The sequence below is a fragment of the Pipistrellus kuhlii genome, unplaced genomic scaffold (genome assembly GCF_014108245.1).
Source record: "Pipistrellus kuhlii isolate mPipKuh1 unplaced genomic scaffold, mPipKuh1.p scaffold_m20_p_9, whole genome shotgun sequence".
Taxonomy (NCBI): domain Eukaryota; kingdom Metazoa; phylum Chordata; class Mammalia; order Chiroptera; family Vespertilionidae; genus Pipistrellus; species Pipistrellus kuhlii.
In genome coordinates, this window is record NW_023425595.1 from 62,928,244 (window position 1) to 62,948,370 (window position 20,127).

Genomic DNA, 20,127 nt, shown 5'->3' on the forward strand with positions numbered 1-20,127 from the left:
ATCTCCACCCTAGCCCCTAACGTGCTCCTCCTCTGATCACCAAGTTAATCACCATCATCCACCCACCCAGGCAAGTCAGACACCTGAAGTCATCCTTAACTCCACCCTCTCCTTGGCAATCTACCTCTAGGGCCAGCTATTTTTACTGCCCTCATTTTTAAAATCTTTTCACTCCTTCTAGCCCTACACCTGCTGACTATTTTGTGATAATTCATCATCACCTACCTGTACTATTGCAAGATAATTCATACCCTAATTGGGCTCCTAATTTTTCTCTCTCATATCTACTCCCCACATAATCACTAAAGTGATTCATCTAAACCTAGGTCTGGCATGTCAATCTTCTGCTTAAAACCCCTGTTGCGTGTAAGACAGTTTTTAAATTCTTGGAAGGCAACCTCTACAAAGCCTTCCTAGTCACTCACCAGCATCAGCCCATGTTTTCTTGTCTTGAGCATTACATTTTAGCTATGCCCTGCTCACATCATGCAGTTTCATACCTCCACACTGCTCTTGTCCAGGAAGACCACTGTCCTCCCCCCATTGGTGTGGGTCACCTCCCCCACATCCACCATTTACTACAAAAAGCATTCCAGACACCAGTGTTCCCCTTTATCTTAGCATTTACCTTTATTTTGAAATGACCTACATTTAACGTCCCAAAATTTAACCAAATTCAAAAGCAGGAATCTCTGTGCACTGGCCATACGTGCCCTCCCCCATGCTGAACACATATTAGATACTCAAAAAGTAATTACTGGATTGATTATCGCAGTTGGGCTGCGAGGGAAGTATTTTAAGTGAAAAAGCTCACTCAGATAACAGGTTACACTAGTGGATGGGAAAGCAGCTGCATGAAACCAGCACTGAGGCTTGTGCTCTTTCAAGTAGAACCTGGGGAACAGGCTCAGTGTGGAGATAGAGATAAGAACGGCATGTCAGGGCACCAGCTTAAGGGTGATGGTGTGTGTGAGAAATCCAGGGAAATGGAGGTGGGGACGATGCTGTGGGCAGAAGGGTAGGGCTCGGGGCCCAGGCACTGCTGGTTCTAAGCAGAGCCCTGATACGAAAACCTGCTGGCGGTCCCAGGCCTGAGCCAACTCCAGATGCTGGGCCTGAAGCGGCCGATGTCCCCAAAACCCTCACGCTCTGCTTCTCAAATATTCTCTGAGACCTGCACATATTCCTCCCCTAGAAACAAGCCTCCAGGAAGCCCCGAGTATAGACCAACAGGAGTAGCCAAAGGATATTTGGAGAGAAGTAAACATGGACCTGTGTGAATGAGAGCTGCCAAGTTCTGGAGGTCCCTACCTTGCTCCACCCACCCTCCAGCAGCCTTCCCCGACCACCTGAAATACAGAAGGCAGCCAACAGAAGGAGCTAAGAGGCAGAGGCATGAGACCAGCCAAGGAAAGCTCAGGAGCCCACAGAGCAAAGGGAATATTCAGCAACAGAAGCAAACAGGGGGACTGTGCAAGTATCCAAAGGCCCCATAGCTGCGGGCGTCCAAATATGGCCTCCCCTGCACACCTCCCTCTGGGCTCGCAGGCTGGAAGACTGTTCTAAAGGAAGGCCAAAGGACATAGGGTTGGAATAATACCAGGGACAGAAATCTAAAAATACCATCCAGTGTTGACAGAGCACAGAAAAGGGCACCTATGGTATGGTTAACAAAGGGTAAAGGTAAGGCAGTCTTTCTGATAAACTCCGTATCAGAGAACCATGAAGAGCCAGGAGGACCTCATTTGCAAGAACACCCCACCCTCTGTCTTCAGCTGAATCTCTGGGGGCCAAGCCAACCTCTCACCTCCCCTCACTGGTTGTAGGAGCAGGAAAACGTACTTCCTGCCGGGGAAGGGGCTGGGCAGAGGACACTGGACCTTCCAAATGGGGACTCACACACCTGCTCTGTAGACTCCAATAAAGGCCTTCCGTTTACAAAGATTCACAAGGAAAAGAAATTGGCTCTCCTCTTTTCCCACCTCTCCTTAGCCAACCACTCCCAGCTCCACCCCAACCCAGCTGCAATGGAAGCTCATTACAGGCCATCCTGGAGCCGGAGTGACTGGCCTTGCATTGCTCAAGGATGGGGAAGCCTTGGCATCTTGCAATTCCTCTCTGGAGAAGGTGTGGGCAGTTCCCAAGCAGCATCTCGGTGGAATCTCTCCAGTGATAACAACAACGAGAAAGACAAGCACTTACTGAGTGTTTTTCTATGTCGGGCATCTTATCTTACTTGTACTATTTCATTTAAAGCTTCCAATAAACTTTTGAGGTGGGTGCTAATATTATCCCCATTGTATGGACGAGGAAATAGAGCAGTTCCATACTGGTCTGAGGTCACCTGGGAGCAGATAGAAAAGCAGGACAATCACAGATCTTTCTTCCTGATGTCAGAGATCCTGCTCTCAGGCACCACAGAAGGGGCCAGCTTCCTTGCCTCTGTGCTTATCTTCTCCTCACTGCACCAACTATGACTTTTCCCTTTTCACAGCTGCTCAACTTTTATGCCAGAGTGTAAGCTTCCTGAGGTTAGAAATCATTTTCAATGGTGCTTTGGCAGTGACACCAACAACACAAATGCTAACTGGCCAACCAAAGGTTCTAAACACTATGGATGTTTAATAAATGCTATTTATTTGGCTGTTATAAAACCATTAATGTTCCATACACTAGATAGTTCCATTCTTTTCCTCTAGAGCAGGGTTTGACAACCTCAGCCCCATAGATATTTTAGGGCCAGATAATTCTGTGTTGCAGGGGCAGTCCTATGCCTTGGAGGATGTTTGACCCCTCGTCTCTATTCACTAGATGCCAGTAGAACCCCCAACAGTGTGACAGCCAAAAATGCCTCCAGACATTCCTGGATAGCCAATCACCCTCATTTTGGATCTATTGCTCTAGAGACTCTATTGCTCTAAGTACTACTAGTCTAAAGTAACCAGGTAAAACTAATAGTATTTATTTCCTGAAAGTAAGACAGCAAGAAAGCTTGTTTCTACTTACAATAGAGCACTCATATTACTTACTAGTACAGTGTACTAGAGGCCCAGTGCACAAATTTGTGCACAGGTGGGGTCCAGCCAGCATGCCCTGATGGGGGCCGATTGGAGGTGGGACCAGTGGGGGAGAGGGGACACAGGTGGTTTAGCTGGCCAGCCCTGCCCCCAATGGGGGGGGGGGGTCCAGTCGTGGGAGGGGCAGGGGGGGGAGAAGCCACAGGTGATTGTGGATGGGGCCTTTTTGGGGGAGAGGCCATGGGAGGTTGGGCAGAGCCAATCAGGGCCTGATTGGGCCTGTTGTCTGCTGCAGTGCATGTCATAGTGACCAGTCATTCAGGTCATTCCACCATTTGGTCGCTGGGCTTTTATTATAGTTATATAACTATATATATATATATAAATATATATATATATATATATATATATATATATATATATATATATATATATAAATAAAAAAAAATATATATATATATATATATATATATATATATATATATAACTTTTATAAATAGTTAATAAATATGAGAGATCCTGAAACTACTTATAGTCAAAGCCCCAGGGCACCAATAGCAGGAAATCAAGATATGTTCCTGTTCTGCCTGATCCAATCACTTCCTGCCATAGGCTGGAGGGAGCCCACGGCCAAAAAAGGATATGACTGGGTTCAAATCTCAGCTCACAGGCTTAAAATCATTGCAGTTAACAGCAGGGAGCAGACATAAGTCTCAATTTTTCTACTCATATTCACTGGGCCTCACAATGGGTGGCAGTGCCCAACTCAGAATTATTGTGAAAAGTAAATACAGCTAGAAAGCAACTATCAAGCAAGGTTGGGCTCTACAAGGCTCAGAAATACTCTTCCCTTTTCCTGTCCTCACTTGTCCCAGGCCTTTGAGAGCATTGCAAATGTCTGGGTTTTGTTTTCTCCACCCCTGGCTGCCCCGAGAAGACCTGCAGAGCCTTAAAAATGCCGATGTCTGGACACCACTGCCAACATATTGATCAGACTCTCTACTTGAAAGTACATATTGTAATTTTTTTAAATTACTCATGACATACTAGTACTATCTTTCCCATAACCTTATTAATGTCAAAAATAAAACAGTAATATTTGAACCAGTTCTTAAAATATATTCATTGTAGCTGAAACCGGTTTGGCTCAGTGGATAGAGTGTTGGTCTGTGGACTGAAAGGTCTCGGGTTCGATTCCGGTTAAGGGCATGTACCTTGGTTGCGGGCATATCCCCAGAAGGAAGTGTGCAAGACGCAGCTGGTCGATGACTCTTTCTCATCGATGTTTCTAACTCTCTATCCCTCTCTCTTCCTCTCTGTAAAAAATCAATAAAATATATTTTTAAAAATATATATATAGTCATTGTATATTTATCACTAATAATTAATAGCTTATAAATAATTTAAATAAATCAATGTATCTCCAAATGGCATCTATTGTATTCTTAAGATCCACAAGTCCCATTAGGATTTTTGGATTTTATGTTTTAATTTCAATGACCATTTAAAAATGGGCTTTCTCGTGTTATTTTTTTCCCCAGTCTTTGAAGTGATAATCCTCAAATGAAGGATATGTTCATAGAATGAAGCACAAGTCAGTGCTTTTCAAAGTTTAGGAAACAATGCCTCAAATAATTCAGAAATTAATGTGTCAATAACAAGTTACATAAGGGACAAATTTTGTACACAAGGCTAGGATAAAGCCTACTTGCTACCAGGAGAGTAGGTGCTGTCATTTGTTTTGTTTTTAGGAATGGTAAGATACTGTAGTGTACAGTAATGATATTTCAGCACTACTACATAACATCACATCCATACAAAGTAAAAAAATTATAGTTTACAACTAAAGGCTAAAGTGAGTAGCATTTAAGGGAATTAAGTGAATTAAAGGATGTTCTTGTGACTCAACTAATGGAATGTTACTGAAAAGGGAAAGGCATAGGCTGGATTCAGTTTGTGTTTGTAGCCTCGCTATAACATATTAGATCACCCACGAAAGTGTGCACGTCATTAGCACATCATAGCCCCAAGGAGTCAGGAGTTGGTCTCCTTCTCCCCATGCCCACAGCAGTACCAAACCCTCAGAGACACTCAACAAACATTTCTGAAATAATGAATCTGCCACCCTCATATTATCTTAGTCTTTCTATCCTTATTTTCCCTATATCCTGGAAGCTACCCGAAGACCTATGTGACTAAGGCAGACATTAGAAAACCAATACACTTTTAAGAATTGGCTGTACCCTAACCAGTTTGGCTCAGTGGATAGAGCAGACCAAGAGTCCCAGGTTCAATTCCAGTCAAGGGCATGTACTTTGGTTGCAGGCACATACCCAACAGGGAGTGTGCAGGAGGCAGCTGATCAATGTTTCTCACTCATCAATCACAAATCACTCTCTATCCCTCTCCCTCTCCCTTCTTCTCTATAAAAAAAATCAATAAAATGTGTTTTAAAAAGAAAATACTTTAAAGAAGAAGAAGGAGGAGGAGGAGGAGGAGGAGGAGAAGGAGGAGGAGGAGGAAGAAGAAGAAGAAGAAGAAGAAGAAGAAGAAGAAGAAGAAGAAGAAGAAGAAGAAGAAGAAGAAGAAGAAGAATTGGCTGTAAAGAAATTCCCATGAGTAGCAACTTCCTTGACTTTGTCCGTGGAGCAGTGTCTCCATCACATTCTAGTCAGAGCACAGACTGGTCACGAGTAATCCTAGGAGTTCCCATTCATGCCCAGCTAGGTAAGCTGCACCATGTTTTTTCACTGTTGAATTATTTGGTTAAGTGGTAGGGACAGTGCGTTTCAACTGCTTGATAAAATGGTGTGCCCTCCAAAGAAATGTTGGAGTGTAGCTCACAAGGACTAAGAAGAGCCACTCCTTGCAGAGGTAACTGACCTGGCTTGCTATGCTCTCCTCAGGCACCTGCAATGCACTTCCACGGGCAGGGAGTGCTTGCCTCTCCAGGGAGGATCCAGGCTGGCTGGGTCCAAGAAGAGGATGTCCAAACCTCCCCACTCCCTCTGTTCGTGCTGCCTTTTTTAGTTCCTCTTCTATTTGGGAACTGAACCCTGACTTCCCTTCTTGTCTCATTTCAATTCCTCACCTACTAATACTCTCCGTTAACCCCCCAAGTGCCTTTCACACTTTTGTTTCTGTCTAAAAATGAATGGAATCAATTTCCAATTGCGGGGGACCATGAGTTCTAACGTTGGAAGGAGAGCTCAGAGACCAACCTCCCACTCACTTAGAAAGGGGTCTTAAACGGTTTTCCTGCATCAGCTCTCCAGCTCTACTTAGCCTGCCACACAACGTACAGCATTTCTAGGAGTTTGGATGGAAAGTAAACTAGAGGGTGTCAGTGTTTCATTTTCCCAAATGATGACATTAAAAAATTAACAGCTGGGAGGAAACTACTATCTGTAATCTACAATGACCATAATTTCATAAAAGAAAGGATATTTTACAAATAAATTTTCAAAAAGCTGTACTATCAGAATAAAAGGCAGGCCTTTAAGTTGGATAAAGGTTTGCTTTCTCTTTTAGGATCTCTCCATTTGTTCTCATTCCATGAAGACCTGTGAACAGTTGGTCAAGACTCTCACAGGCTGGAGTCTGATGACAACGGACTATAAAGCAGGCGGTATTTTTCCCTAATGCTGTGTACCCCTGAGCAGTTTATTCAGTGTCCCCCAACCGAGCCCGATGGCCACTGCATACAAGCAAGGCCCTGTGGGAGGAGTACTATGCCATTCGACTGTGGCCCTGACAAACTTTAGGATCAAATGTAGTCACAGACATGATCAGCAAAAGTCCTGAACAAAGATATAACTACTGCGATAGTAAACTTCTCCCCATGTTCCATATACTGACTGGGCAAGAGTCCCAAATGTACTAGGAAGTATACATGTGGCCTATTAAAATTAACATGTACTATACCTTAACTTTGACCCATTTGAATCTAAACTACTACATTGAAAACAAACAAAATAATAATAAATAATAAAATAAAATAAAATAAAATGCTACATAGAGCCAAACCGGTTTGGCTCAGTGTTAGAGCATTGGTCAGCGGACTGGAAGGTCCCAGGTTCGATTCCGGTCAAGGGCATGTACATTGGTTGCGGGCACATCCCTGGTGCGGGTGTGCAAGAGGCAGCTGGTTGATGTTTCTCTCTCATCGATGTTTCTAGCTCTCTGTCTCTCTTCCTTTCTCTCTGTAAAAAATCAATAAAATATTTTTTAAAAATGCTACATTGAGCTGGTGTGTATTAACTAAATAGTAGAACTGTCCAGTGGAGAACCATACCTAGCTAGGAGGCAGGAGGCAGAAGGCAGGAGGCAGGAGGCAGGAGGCCGGGCTAAGTGGGTCTATAGCCTCAGGCAAATTTAATCTTTCGGTGTTTCATCCCATTAAAATGATCTCTTAGGGACAGTTCAACTTGAAAACTCGTACACGTGTAATAACATGCCATCACTCTGAGAATGCATAAGGCCTCAGGGAATGAGGACGGTGCACATCTTCTAAAAAACTGACCACTAGATTCTCCTCTAAAACATAAGGATCCACATTAAGGTTCAGCTCTGAACCACAGAGCTGAAGGGGACAACCTAATCAGCCCCTAAATCTGCACATGCTGACTTAAGCATCCACTCTGGGCAAATGAAAGAACGTGAACACTCTCCAGCCCGTCCTCCTAGAGTTGCACCACGTCCTGCCATTGGTGGGAAGGAACCACCAATTACTGTCACCTGCATAATCACTTAATCCTGGACACAATCCTGCAATGCTGGCATTATTATTTTTTTAAGATGAATACAAAAACTGAGGCTCAGACTAGTTAAGCACAGTCCAAGGTCACAGCATGAGCGGTGGGATTCAGACAAAGGCTTCTGCCTGCTAAAGCCTGTTGACTTGTCCCCATGGTGGCCATGTTGTTGTTTTGTTTTGTGTTTTGTTTTGTGTGTTTTTGTGTGTGTGTGTGTGTGTGTGTGTGTTGTTGTTGTTGTTGTTGTTGTTTTATATTTTATTGATTTTTTTACAGAGAGGAAGGGAGAGAGATAGAGAGCTAGAAACATCGATGAGAGAGAAACATCGACCAGCTGCCTCTTGCACACCCCCCACTGGAGATGTGCCAGCAACGAACGTACATGCCCTTGACTGGAATCGAATCTGGGACCTTTCAGTCCGCAGACTGACACTCTACCGCTGAGCCAAATCGGTTTTGGCATGGTGGCCATGTTGCTAACCCTCACCCCTTTGACTCTTGTATCCCTGGATCCACCTTGGGATTGATCTTGGGATTGACCTTGGGATTCTCTTAGAACCTGGTACAAACTAAGAAAGCAAGGAAGGAAGGGAGTTAAGAAGGAAAGAATGGGGGGGGGGGGTAATTAACTTGTGTTATAAACCTACTATATGTTCAACCCACCCCACCCCTCAAACCAGCTAACAAGTATTTCTCACTTAATATACATAAAATGATGTAAGATTGCTATTAATGCCCCAATTTTCAGAAGTGGAGACTAGAGTTCAGATAGGTTAAAACTCTCCCAAAGCCTGGATTCTAAACCAGATCTAATACTCAAGTTCTGCTGCATTCTTTGTACTATCCCAACTTGCCTACACAGAACATTATATAAGAAAGATTTTTAGTAAGATATGATTCACAGACCGTAAGATCCAATTCAGTGTTTTTAATATATTCACAAGATTATGAAACTATCACTACTAAATAATTCCAAAACATTTCCATCACACCAGAAAGAAACCCCAAACCAATTAGCAGCCACTCCCATTCTCTCTTTACCCTGGCAACCACTTCCTGTCTACAAATTTTCCTATTCTGGAGATTTCCTATAAGTGAAATCATGTAGCATGTAGCCTTTTGTGCCTGGCTTCTTTGCTTAGCATGTTTTTAAGGTTCATCCATGTTGTAGCATCTATCAGCACTTTGTTCCTTTTTCTAGTTGAATAATTTCCATTGGATGGAAATGCCACGCTTTTTTATCTATACAGATGTTGGGCATTTGGGTTGTTTCCACTTCTTGACTATTTTAAATAATGCTCCTAAAACTTGTATGTACAAGTTTTTGTGTGGGCATGTGTTTTTAATTCTCTTGAGTATATACACCTAGGAGTGGAGTTGCTGGGCCATCTAATAGTAACTCTATAGTTAATTTTTTTTTTTTTTTTAAGAAATGCCAAACTGTTGGCCTAATGATTATATGCTCCCACCAGCAGTACATGAGGATTCCAATTTCACCATGTCCTTGCCAACACCTCCTGTCATTTCTACCATGCCTCCCCGGAAGGCTGTGGTTGGTATGTCTTTGTAATTTTGACTTACATTTTCCTAACGACTAACGATGTTGAGAACATTTTCGTGTGTAGATTGACCATGTATGTCTTCTCTGGACAAGTATTCAAATCATTTGCCTGTTTTTTAAAGCTTTTTAATCTGAAATAGTCACATTTGCTTATTTTTTCTTTGTTTCTCTTGGGATATTTGTCTTTTAATTGTTTTTTTAAATATATTTTATTTATTTTTTACAGAGAGGAAGGGAGAGAGATAGAGAGTTAGAAACATCAATGAGAAAGAGTCATCGATCAGTTGCCTCTTGCACACCCCCCACTGGGGATATGCTCACCACCAAGGTACATGCCCTTGACCGGAATCGAACCCGGACCCTTGAGTCCCCAGGCCGACGCTCTATCCACTGAGCCAAACCGGTTTCGGCTGTCTTTTAATTGTTGAGTTGTAAGTATTCTTTATATATTCTAGATAACAGGTTCTAATCAAACATATAATTTGAAAATATTTTTTCCATTATTTGGGTTGTCTGCTCTTTCTTGGTATTGTCCTTTGAAGAAGAAAAGCTTTTAGTATTGCTAAAATCCAACTTGTCTATTTTTTTCTGTGGATGTTTTTGCTTTAGGTGTTATATCTATTAAACTATTGCCAAATCCAAGGCCATGAAAATTTATACCTGTATTTTCTTCTAAGAGTTTTATAGTTTAAATTCTTACATTTAGGTCCTTGATCCATGTTGAGTTCATATGGTGTGAGGTAGAGATCTAATGTCATTCTTTTGTATGTGGATATCCAGTTGCCACTGCACCATTTGTTCAAAAGACTGTTCTTTCCTCCATCAAATTGTCCTGGTACCCTTGTGAAAATTCAATTGACCATAACTGTATAGCTTTAAAAGAACTTCTATGCAGATGGACATAGCCAATGGACACAGACAATAGGGGTGTGAAGGCCTGGGTTGGGGGTTGGGGAACTGGGAGAGGACAATGGGGAGAAAAGGGGACATATGTAATACTTTCAACTATAGAGAATTTAAATTTAAAAAAAAGAAAAGAAAATAATTCAGTCTAACCAGGAGGCATAACCACCGGATTCTGAAGAATTGGGGTTTAAATCCCTTCTCTGTCCATTTCCTAGCCTGTGACTTTGACAAGTTATTTAAATTCCCCAAGTTTCATTTCTTCCTCATTGAAATGTGGCTAATACCATAATACCTACCATCTGGCATGGCAGGGAGAGGATGTGAAAATTAAGTAAGATTATATAAATTCAATTCTTAGTACCATCTCTGCTCTTTGCATGTACTAAAATGTGCCTGTTTTCATTGTTACTAACAGTGGGTAAATTCTGTGGCTCTTGGGTTTTTTAATCAATGGATCACTATTTCTTAGTATTATTTCCACTTGACATAAAAGAGACATTGTAACACTCACTAGGTGAAAGATAGCCCGATCTGAAAACAAAAACAAACAAACAAATAATTTTAAAAAGTAAATGTGTGGGTTTATTTATGAGCTCTCAACTCGATTACATTAATCTGTACGTCTACCCTTATGCCAATACCACACTGTCTTCACTATTACAGCTTTATAGTAAGTTTTGAAATTGGTAAATGTGAGTTCTCCAACTTATTTATTGGTGGGGGTTTTTTAGATCGTTTTGGCTATCTTGGGTCCCCTGGTATAGTTTTCAGTGTATAAGTCTTGTGTGTCTTTTATTAAGTTTATTTTAATATCTTCAAGTTTACTGATTTTTTTTTTTAATGAGTTCTAACCATCAGAAGAGAAATATGAAAAAACATGTTTTCTGATTTTATTTTTCTAGTAGTTGCCTTGTTCTATGGTGTGATGGATGGAAGTGCCAGGAGCAACATGGGCCAACTCTGTTTCTTTCCAAATAAATAAATAAATCCAGAAGCACCATGTTTTAGTTGTATGTTAGTCACAAAGTGAGCTGAGATTGGAGACATGTTCAATTAAGTAGAGTTGAAAATGGATATGTAATATTCCAGAAAAGATGGGTTTTGTGCCTGAGTTTTCTACAGGGCGGAGAGTGGAACTTCTGAGAGATGTGATAATTACTCGTCCCTAATTTCACTTTGCCAGCACTAAACCTTTCTCGGCAGCTTTCTTCAAATGGCAGGTACTGTGGTGAATGAGATGTAAAATAAATTCATGATCAGTACATGCCCTTTCTTGAGCAAAACTGGAATTGATAAAGGATCGTGGTGACAAATTCTAGAAGCCAGCTCACGTTAGGGAGCGGGTGAGAGGGGAATTTGCATGTATGACCTCACCCAGAAACTCCAGCCCTGAAGCATATAAATAGGTGAGGTCTTAGCAGCTCCAGGCCCAGCTGTTTCCAGACAAGTCACAACCATGGCAGTCCTGGGCGCCACACTGCTGTCCCTGTGCCTCGGCACACTGTTCATCTCTGCCAGCTCCGCAGATTTCCCTGATAGATGCATGTTCTTCAGCACAGTCTCCCCCACCACTGGTCCAGGCATCAAGATCAGTTCAAACATCTATGAGAGCAACAGGGTCTACACAGGTAAGTAAGAGCCTTTCTCTATTGTCTTTTTTCTCTAAGGGCACTTTACCAGAATTTCAGAACATGACTCTCCATCTCTGCTCTCAATTATACAAAACCTGCATTTTTTACCAGGATGGGAATTGGGGGCAGAAAGAATGAGGACATGTGAGAGCTTGGGTTGGGTGGGGATGCTTCTGCATGTTTTCTGTGCCAAGCTGAACAGCAAGGAGCCAACGCCCAGGTTAACTGAGTCTCGGCAAGAGCACACCTACGGCAAGTTCTGACTTAAAGTCAGTTTGTTATGTGAGGGATGAAGATTGCATCACAGTTATCTTTCCACATCTTTGATAAGACAGTGCCCCCGTGGATGACTGTGTATTGCACAACTCCAGGAGGCGCTGTTCGCATTTAGTTCACATGTGAAAAGCTCAGTTCGCTTGACAAGGAAGTATTGCTCTCCCATCTTCTCTCTGCGGAGCCTGAAGCTGAGGGTTAAATTACTTGCTCAGGGTCTCACTGCGAGTGGCAGAACTGGCTGTTGAATCTTGTTCTTTTCATTCCTAATCCAATGCTTTTCTTAGAGGGACCTAGTAATATTTTACAAATATCCCTTTTGGGATCAGACAAACCTACAAATCAGGCAAGTGCTGTATAATTAATTTCATAACAACATTTAATATAGTGGCTTACCTGTAATGGTTCATGTAGCCCCCATAACCCATTAGGTAGAGACCACTGTTGTTCCTGTTTTGTAGATGAGGAGACAGAAATGCTAGTGACTTACTCAGGTCACAGAGCTACTTGAGTGGTGAAGTTGGGACATGAAGCTGAGCAGTCAGAGACACTGCTCTAACCACTACACTATGTGCCTCTCAGTTATAGTAAATAAGAACGGATACTTCTTACTATGCAGTGGGTACTATTCTAAGGGCCAATATACTATTATCTTCCCACTTCACAGATGAGAACTGAGGCAGGTAAGTTAAAGTTTTACCCAAGCTCACTAGTAGCATAGCTAATATTTGAATGTAACTAGCAGCCCCGCTTTGTTCAGACAGGCTATCCAGCTTCAGAGCCGGTCTTCTTATCTACTATGTTCTCCTGCCTCTCTTAGAACTCTCGCCACATTTTGAAAGAATACCATGGCCCACAGATTCCGGGCTTCAGCAGGAAAATGGCTACTGCCTGCCTTCACACGCCCATGCCAGCCTGTGCTTTTTTCCTATTTTTTTTCCCACGGGGACTGTCACCATAAATGCCTCAGTTGTGATAAGGCTCACTACGTCCCACTCGTTCAGGCAGTGGATCTTGTCCTGCAGGACAGGGAGGACCATCTTGTAATCCAAGATGAAAAAAAGGAGGGCATGTGTGTGACCTTGTATGTGGGAAATTACCTGGGGGCCAGAGGGACTACTACCTTGAGATAACACATCACACAGGAGAGGATTTTGCTGCTAAAATGGAAGAAATAAGAACCTACTTTGTGAAGGTTGGGGTGCAGAGAAGGGGGTTATGAGCCTTCTGAAGTAGGAAAACAGGAGAAAGAAGAGTCAAAAGGTGATCAGTAAGATGCCTTCCAAAGGAAAGACCCTTGGAAGGGGCTATGCTGGCTGAAAGGGAAATCCCGGCATTTACAAAGGCAATAGGGGGGAATGGGACGGAGGAGGGGGTCTCAGGTTCATTAAATGCCTACTACATGCAATGTCCGTCCCCAGCCTCACCTCATTTCACCACAGATGTGTTGTCACTCCGTGATGCGCTGACTGACTCACTGTAGAAACGATTTAAGTTGAGTCAAAACCCTGTGCCCTTAAGAGGTGTGAAGTGCCCGATTGCACACCTGGATTACACCACAGTCTCCGGATTTCCTCGTAGAGTATCACTGTGAGACGGCTGGCGGAGACTGATAAATACCCACACAAGCCAACTTCTTATTTTTAATTTGAAACTTTCTAATTTTCAGGGTTTGTGTCAACATTAGTTAGTCATGTGAAATGGTTTGACAGATCCCAAGACACAGTGGCAGCTCAGGCAGTATCTTAGAACAAGTTCCCTTGGTCTGTCTCAATGCCATTGAAGGAAATCCATAAAGCAGTGACATTTATAGTAAGACTAGACCAGGTCAGCATCCGCCTCCACTTTTTACCTCTATGGGCAAGAGGGATGTGGCCTGCCTTTATTCCTACATCATCAGCTTTAAGGGCACTGACTGTACACCATCGGATGCACAGTTTGCTAAACCAATCAGTTAGAAGTAACTTACTGCCCTCCAGGTGCCTAGCACTGGGCTGGCCAGATACTGACACAGAGGAAACCACAGTATGTAATTAAGCCAGAACGTAATTAAACACTCAGCTCCACAGAAAAGAAAAGAAAAAGAAAAAAACACACACATGTTTCAGGAGTGAGAGGGAAAGAAGGCTGAACTGGCCCAGAGGTGGGACCTAGCAGGCTCTTAGAGAGTAAATGGGAAGGAAATGTGTGATGAAAATGAAGTAAGGATTCCACACAGACAGACAGACGTAAACAGAGACCAGGAGCAGGTGTGAGTTGCGTGTGTCTGCGGAACCACAGGAAAGCTGGCTGTCCTGAGAGGCGGGGTGCAAATAACAGGAGGAGCTAGGTTTTGAAGGTCATGAAAGCCACACGCTGGGCGCTGTACCTGATAGAACAGAAGCAGAATGTTTTGTGCTCTAGAAATAAGGGCACTTTGAAAGTTTTGGAGAAGAGTGTCTCCTGATGGGAGTGTTGTGTGTGGGAGCCTGATCTGGCCACAGCCTAAATACATGGCTGAATGGGGAGGAGAATGTGGCCCAAAAATCCAAATACAGATGCTTAGGAGGGAAGAAAGGAGGATATAAGCCAGAGTGAGAGAAGGAAAGCAGAAGAAAGGACAGAGGTAAGAGCATGCCTGAGGGAGAGCTGACAGACTTGGTAACCACCTGGATGACACACACCATGGCTTACCACAGTCCACCTCACCATCACACACACATCTAGGACAAATGTCAGGTTCTCACCGAGCAAGGAAGGGTCCATAGAGTCTGGCTCCACCCACCTTAATTGGCAATAGCAAAGGAATAAAATAGAGAAATGCATTGAGCTAAAAGAAAATTGCAACTGTTTAACACACACTATGTATTAAAGTCTTTGCACTGTTCTTGTTATTCCTCCCAGGGACATTTCTCTTTTTTTAATATATTTTTATTGATTTCAGAGAGGAAGGGAGAGGGAGAGAGAGATAGAAACATCACTGATGAGAGATAATCATTGATTGGCTGCTTCCTGCATGCCCCCTACTAGGGATTGAGCCCACAACTCGGGCGTGTGCCCTGATCAGGAATTGAACCGTGACCTCCTCCTGGTTTATAGGTTATTTACTGCCCTCCAGGTTCCCAAGTTACTTACTGCCCTCCAGATGCTCCGCCAGCCGGGCTCCTCCCAGGAACCTTTTAAAATAAGGTGTCATGATCTCCATGTAATAAAGGACAATGTCATTATCTCTGGACCTAGAACCGGGCTTGTGCAAAGTTGGAATTCAACCACTATTTGTGGAGTGAATAATGAAGAACAAGGGAACTGAGTTTCAGAGGGGAAATGACTTGTTAGAGCTGGAATTCAGAACCAGCACTGGTGCATCCTATTGTGCTACCTGATCCATTTTCTTTGGTTTGTGAAAAAGTCCTTGAAGGAATTTTTGATGTCTGAACGGGCCCTGGGGAGACGTTAGCATTGAGGAATTCATTCAGAAGGGACCTTCTAAGAGAGGAAATGAACCCACTGAAACGTTCTCTGGAAACTCTGTCCCCATTACAAATCAGAGTGCTGGAATTAACAGGTGTCAGTGGGGTCTCCTGTGAATGCAGGCTAAGCGAGGTCATAAGAGATTCACCTGAGTGGAGGTTGGAGACTGTGAGGAGTCATTTAAGAGGTACCTGGATTAGGGCCCCTGGAGCTCAGAGGCCCCCTCCCTCGCCCTCATCTACAGACACCAAGAGCTTCGGCAAGACTAGGAAGTGGGCTCCGCTCTAATTTGGAATAACATTCCCGATTTTCCGGGAACACTTTCTGGGGCCCACGTGACCCTGTCACATGCACCAACTCCTGCTCTGCCCACATCCCACTCCCCCTGAAAGAAGGACAGAGCATCTTTATCCCTCATCAGACAGATGAGAACTGGGCCCCAGAGTTAGGAGGGGGCCTCGAATCTCACCCCTGGTAGATAGCAAAACTCTCCTTTTGTCTACCTTTGGCCATGGAAAATTTAGCAAATGCAAATAAAATCATCTGTAATCCCACTACCCAGAAATGACTATAGTTGATATCTTGATGTCTTTCCTTCAACTTCTTTTACAAAAATACTGCATTTGCATGCTGTTTGTAACTTTCTTTTTTTACAGTTAATTTTGATTTCATAGCCCTCATCCCTTGTCTTACTACATAGATGGCTGACTGTCGCCTTATCATTTCTTCTCAGTGTTGGTGCCTGTGAACAACATCACCAACTCTGTGGCCCTGAGAGCGGTGGACACAAGCAACAACAGCACAGTAGGCCTCTGGCACAGAGCGGACCTGTACTGCGACGGCAGCGTCCTCTATCACGTGACCGACACGCGTGAAAACTTCCTCAAGGCCAACTGGCAATCTCCTCGTTACACGAACATCACAGTGGAGATACAGTAAGAACCTACCTATATATGATTTGCTTGGGCTTTTACAGTTTCATGTTGGGTTTATGCAGTTTTACACTGATCTTGAAGGACACAAAATACAATACAGATATGATGTGGAGAAGTGTACTTGTACTCCTTTTCTGCCTTACCATTCTTTGTCCTACCTTTTATTTATAGGAGTTTACACACACACACACACACACACACACACACACACACACACGCGCGCGCACCAAGTCTGCACAACATAAATAGAAAGAACTGGTGATAAAGAAAACCAGAGCTGGACAGTGGTTAAAGCAAAATGAATGAAAGAATGAATAATCCATATATACATATAGTAAAGTAAAGATTTTATTCAGGACGACTGCAATAGGAGAATAGACCTCCATATAGAACCAGGTTCGATTCTGAATATAACATGAGCAGGTAGAAATTTATAGCCAAGGAGCAGGGAGGGGTCAGTGGATGGAAAGTTCCTGAGAGGAAACATCAGGCCTATAAGAGGAATTCTGGCTAAGCTGGCCTAACAGGATTGTTGCTGGAGGCAGGCCTAGGTGATCAGATACCATGTGGGGATGGCAGCAAATGAGGAACTCAATCAGACATTGAGGGTTATCAGATATCGAGGGTGAGAGGTTCTTGCTAAACAGACTTAGCAGCGTTCTTGCTAACGCTGGATTTTATAAGCAAGAGCAGAGATGGGCCAGGAAGAGGTAAGGTCAAGCAAAGAATCTTTGTCACTGCGCCCTGTTTGCTTCAGATTCTCTATACTCACACTGCTGAGTCATTTTCAAAACATAGGTTCATTTTGGAAACAGCTTCTAACAGAAAGTGTGCTGATTGTGTAATAACTCCCCTCCTAGTTCACACTGAATGGACACAGCTCGTTAACAAAAGCCTTCCTTGCAGCCAGGGATGGCTCCCAAGCTCACTTCAGAAACCCAGCTGAGGGTCCTTGCGGTCCTTTCTGTGCTGAAAGGACAAGTTTATCCAGCGGGTCCTGTCCACCGAGGCTCTATGGACATGGTAGTGAGCATGCTGCCATACCCTCCCATCTCACCGCCATCCCTCCTCACCTGCCCTGCCCTTGGACCTCGCCGGCTCCCACAGAGCCACTTGCAAAAGTAAAATCCCGAAGGAGCTCCAACAATCCAACTTTGCCCAAGCGCAGTCCCTTAAAAGCCAAGCCAGGCTAATTAAGACAATGGTCCCTTCATCTCTCCTCATTAAAGCCTCCACACCCCATGCAACAATAGGTAAAAGACAAAGCGGTGTCACTGCAATAGAAACAGCACATTCCTGCTGATAGTGCGGTCTCCAGACCTTCCTGGCTCACAGCGGCTGTGATGCACTGGCTTTGCTGCTTGGTGGCAATGTACACACACGGCCTTGATCAGCAAAGCTGACAAAGAGAGGGGAGCAGCACGGCACTGTGAGGGTTCCACTGTGCTGGGAGGGCACAGGAGCCTTACTTACAGTGAGGCAGGGCCTGTGCAGAAGTGAGTACTGAGGTTCAACATCACTTGCTCACCATCCAGTACTTGAACTGTCCCTAAACTCCCCGATAAGTTCCCAAGCCCTGTTTCCACTCTCTCAACTTCCACTACTTTGTCAGAGCTCATGTCACCACTGTGATCAATTACTCAGTCTGTTGGTTGATTATTCATTTAAAATCTGTCTCTCTGAAGTGCCACAAGGGTAAGACCATGCCTAACTGATTCACTACTGCCCCTCAGCACCATGCACAGTGATTGGCATGGTGTACATTCTCCTCAATTAACTGTCGAATGTGTGAACAAGAGGCTGATATAATTATGGACCCACTAATAAAAGAACAACAGACCAAGCTCTACGGATCATTTCATGAACATTAAGCACCTATAATACTATGTGTCAATCGTTGTTGACAACAGAACCTGCTCTCAAAGAGCTGGCCCTCTAGTGGGAGGAGAGGCTCACAGCAGGACAACCCGTAGAGGGGCCTGTCCCTCTGACGGAGATCTGTCTGGGTGAAGGATAACAGGGAAAACAACTTCATAGAATTACTGTTACCTCTATGGGCAGACATGGTCTGGATGGATATCACAGGCAGAAGGACTGGCTTGAACAAAGACCCGAGGTGTATACCAGCCTATGGGGAGTTTAAGGGAATGAAGCTGGTTGGTTTGGGAGGAGCGAGGTGGGGGGATAAACATGATCTTCTCAGGAGCAAAATCATAGATCTTAGTTAAGACAATATAGAGGCCCTGGCCAAGTAGCTCAGTTAGTTAGAACATCATCCCAATAGGACAAGATCAGGCTACATACAGAAGGTAACCAATGAATGCATGGATAGGTGGAACAAGAAAGAAAAAAAGACGATATAGAGCAGACCAGTATTCAATGATCTGTAGGGAAAGTAAGCACAAAAGGAATTAAGAGGTTGGGGTCATCTTGGAAGGCAGAAATGTGAGCTGAACTTGTGGACTCCACGGCTGAGGTCCTCACCAGTATCTTTCATTGATTTGCCCTCCACAGAGCCTTCGTTATCAATTTCTTCAAAGTGGCCACCGTTTCTTATCTGAAACTGGAAAATCAAGGTAAGTTCCTTTGCAGCCCCTTTACATATCTGGCAGTGCACACAATCAGCCTGAAAGTTACCTAGTGGGGGGCCTACAAAAGCTTTCTGGGCGTGTGTTACCCAGATATCAGTTGAGCCTCCTAGCACCTTGATACCTATATAAGATTGGCTCCACCCTTTTTTCTATGCTCTGTAGAAAACAAAAGCCATCCCCAAGATTTCTGCCAATCCCCAGGGGCCTTATATCCTCAGACTCACCTGTGACTGCAGAATCCTGCTTCCTCAGGACCCATTCCTGTTCAGCACCTCGTAGACACCAGCGTGAAAGTCAGCTCCTTCCTTAGTTTCCACAAAGACTTCCCGCTCACATAAAACCTTCACAGTGCTGCAGGCGTTACAGGACTGAGGGGGCAGATGTGCACACAGAAGGGTTGACAGCGTAAGAATACCAAACACTCATTCATTCTCAGAATGGCCTTTGGCCACCACCACTACCACCAGGAATTTCCACTGTTCTTCCCCAGGGTGTGGTCCTCAACCTCAAACCATCCTGAGGCTTCTCGCCCTCCTTCCCTCTCTCTGTCCCCTGTGTTCTCTCACTCCCCTCTAGGGAACTAAAACAAATTCAAGAAATTGAGGTTCAGAAAGTAAATGGAAAAACCAGGGCTCAAATCCCACCTTATACTTCTTACACTTTCCTTAGACTTACATCAAAACTATATAGACAATCCCTTTTTTAAATGAAGGTTTTAAATACAAGATTCAACTACACACAAGGAATATCAGCCTCCCTAATGTCCAGGTAACTAGTCTTCCTCAGGATCCCGCTGCCGGTTTCCCACCCATCATATGCTGCAAATGCGGTCAAAGAGATATCCATTTTCAAAACAAATGTTGACATGATTATGCCTAACAAACTATTATGTGAAAGCCTTCACTGTTGCCTTGGTGGTTTCCCCTCTGTGAGAAGACTGGGTGTTATTTTCTTCCTCGAGGACATTTTTGAGATGAGCATGAGTGTAAATGCTAAGAAGTAAGGGGGG

The 20,127-nt window shown here is 43.7% G+C and overlaps 1 protein-coding gene and 1 long non-coding RNA gene across 5 annotated transcripts in view; one reads left to right on the top strand and one right to left on the bottom strand.

The window, feature by feature from the left end:
* Nucleotides 1-20,127, bottom strand: part of LOC118713721 — a 26,070-nt gene continuing 5,943 nt past the window's right edge. The window contains exons 4-5 of the long non-coding RNA XR_004986366.1: nt 8,726-8,733; nt 1-16 (exon numbers count right to left, since the gene is read on the bottom strand). This is a non-coding gene — a long non-coding RNA (uncharacterized LOC118713721). The remainder of the gene's footprint in view (nt 17-8,725; nt 8,734-20,127) is intronic.
* PLET1 (placenta expressed transcript 1) overlaps nt 11,644-20,127 on the top strand; it is a 10,453-nt gene continuing 1,969 nt past the window's right edge. The window contains exons 1-3 of one of the 4 annotated variants that reach the window (XM_036428632.2): nt 11,644-11,866; nt 16,326-16,527; nt 19,042-19,103. In XM_036428632.2, coding sequence (XP_036284525.1) covers nt 11,695-11,866; nt 16,326-16,527; nt 19,042-19,103 — 436 coding nt within the window. In that variant the 5' untranslated portion in view covers nt 11,644-11,694. The remainder of the gene's footprint in view (nt 11,867-16,325; nt 16,528-19,041; nt 19,104-20,127) is intronic. The other 3 variants (XM_036428633.2, XM_036428634.2, XM_036428637.2) reach the window with 3 other exon arrangements.